The sequence below is a fragment of the Gossypium arboreum genome, chromosome 11 (assembly GCF_025698485.1).
Source record: "Gossypium arboreum isolate Shixiya-1 chromosome 11, ASM2569848v2, whole genome shotgun sequence".
In the NCBI taxonomy this organism is placed as follows: domain Eukaryota; kingdom Viridiplantae; phylum Streptophyta; class Magnoliopsida; order Malvales; family Malvaceae; genus Gossypium; species Gossypium arboreum.
Genome location: NC_069080.1, coordinates 125,980,205 through 125,982,828, shown reverse-complemented (window position 1 = coordinate 125,982,828; position 2,624 = coordinate 125,980,205). Strand labels below are relative to the sequence as shown.

The following is a 2,624-nucleotide window of genomic DNA, read 5'->3' as shown; positions in this document are numbered from 1 at the left end:
CACATGACATATACCAAATTCTATAATTATGGGTATGAAAACAAGTCAAATAATACAAATAATTTTGGACAACATCATACTCAATGGACCACACCATGTCCATTATGGTATTACCACTTATATCTCAACACTATAAGTGCTTACTAATATTATATATGTCAACACAACAAATTTTAAACTATGTCACCTTACAACAACCTAACATTCAACTCATGTTCTTTATTTCAATCAAAATGACCATTCATAAATGCATGTCCCCTTTTGTTTTTTCTATTCTACATAAAATGGTAAAATATGTAAAAATTTTCAATAATACTCATTATTTTAATTTTTTTTAGTTTAGGTTGTAAATGTCATATCGATTCTAATGTGAACTAAATTTTAAACATATATACTTTTCGTATAGATAATATGGGCTTTACATTCTTTCTAAAATTTTAATGACCACCAAGGGCAAATTCAAGGCCACAAGGATGGTATTATAAATTAATGCATGGTAATATTCAAATTTAGAATTTACTCCCTAAAACTAAAACAGTTATATTTAGTTCCTTTAAAAATGATAAAATCATATACCAATTCATACTAAAATTACACTTTAACCTCTTAAAAAAATTACAATTCAATTCGACTCTGTAAAAAAATTCTAGATTCTCCCTAATGACTTCCTTTTTAAACATGTAAAATCTAAATTAACATGTAGCAAAAAAAAAAAGAAAAGTTAACTAAATTGACAAAAAAAAGACTTAATTGATAGAAGAAGTAATACTTAAAGGAGTAAATTAAAATATTCCAAAATTTAAGAAACGCATCGAGTGTAATTACCCCTAATAATTGATGTTATGTTGTGTTATACCAACCGAGGACAAAAGAGTCATCTCTCATAATTTTTAAAACAATTTTTTAATGAAATACTCTTTTTTTCCACATATTTTTTGTTTTCATCCCCTTCTCCCATCTCCTCTAATAAGCTAACACACCCATTTTCCTCCAAGTACCTTTTCATTTCCCCCCATCTTTTTTTTCTTTAATTTCCTTTTATCTTTTCCATCTTTCTATGCAAATTCGAATATCATCCATGGCAGTTCCCAGCAGTACCATAAAAATCAGACCCTATTCAACAAAACAACACCTTCATTTCTTCCTCTTCATAATAATATTTTCCTTCCTCTTTTTACCCTCTTCTTTTTCATCCTCTTCTCCTTCAATCCACGATCTTCTCGTTTCGAGAGGGTTACCGGCAGGTTTGCTCCCAAAAGAAGTGAAATCTTATACCCTTTCAGACAATGGAACCCTGGAAGTCTTGTTGGACGAACCCTGCTTGACAAAGTACGAGAATAGGGTGTTTTTCGACAGTGTAGTGAGGGCTAACCTTAGCTATGGAAGCTTGATTGGGGTTGTGGGGTTAAGCCAAGAAGAACTGTTCCTTTGGTTGCCTGTTAAAGACATCATCGTTAATGACCCGACATCCGGTCTCATCTTGTTTGACATTGGACTTGCTCACAAACAGCTTTCTTTGTCTCTTTTCGAAGATCCTCCTCTCTGTAAACCTCAAGGTATTATATCAATGTCTTCCTTTTTCATTTTCCATTTTTTCATCATTTAGGTTACACTATGAAATCAAATAAAAATAAATTTTCTAACAACATAATTTATTTGGAGAATTAAAAACAGCTTTGGATTTTTAATGTTTCCAGTTACATTCATTCAGTGAGTCAGTGACTTATGTTTTCTTTCTTTGTCAGTACCCTTTTTTCCTTTTTTTTTTGTCTATTTTTCCGGTTAAAAATAGATTTTTTATAATATAAATACAAAAAATATTATTTACATTTTAAAAATTAATTTAAATATATTGAAAAATAAGCATTTTTTCTTTTTGTTTACTTTTTTTATTTGAAGTACTAATAAATAAATATTGTTTTTTTCAGGAATATTGAAGAATAATGTGAGGAAGGAGAAAGGATTTGAGGGTCTTAGATAGGAAAAATGATATTCCAATGCTAGTGTCAACTTTTGTTTTTGTGTTTTCTTTTTACTAATTGTATACTAAAATATAAGTAATTTTAGGAGTTGTAATTAAAGAAGTGACTTGTTGGAATCTAATTTCATAATCAAATTAGGTTTATTTTTAATTTTTCCTTTTAATCCATTTAAGATTACAACCAAAGCAATTAATAATTTCTTATTTATCTCTCCACTACAATAATTCATCATTTTCAAGTTTATTTAAGGAAAAAAATCTCCTCTTAATTATATATTTTTTCTTTATTTCTTATTTTAATTTTCTCCCAAATATTGAAAGAACCAAATTACCTAAAATATTTTAATTTTATGATGAAATTTGGTAAGAAAATTTAGAATAAACAGGATAATTTTTTTAAATTTTTAACTAAAAGAATTAAACCCAAAGGTATAGATTTAGGTAGATGTGAATCATTTTGCCATTATAATTAAAAATTTCTCATCTAATTAAAAATATCATTATTGTTATTATTTTTGAACTTGTGAAAATGCTTTAAGCACTGCAAATATTTTATTAAAAAAAAACAGAAGAAAGCCTTTTTCAAGGCGAAATTTGTGTTGTTGGTTCATATACCTATAAAAACACTTCTCTTGCTTGGATT

At 27.7% G+C, this 2,624-nt stretch overlaps 1 protein-coding gene across 1 annotated transcript; it reads left to right on the top strand.

Moving 5' to 3' along the window:
• The first annotated feature begins 943 nt into the window (after positions 1-943).
• Positions 944-2,130, top strand: LOC108472612 (uncharacterized). The gene is made up of 2 exons (XM_017774157.2): positions 944-1,556; positions 1,929-2,130. The coding sequence occupies exons 1-2, from the start codon at positions 1,058-1,060 to the stop codon at positions 1,979-1,981; spliced, it is 552 nt and encodes a 183-aa protein (XP_017629646.1). The 5' UTR covers positions 944-1,057; the 3' UTR covers positions 1,982-2,130.
• Positions 2,131-2,624: the final 494 nt, after the last annotated feature.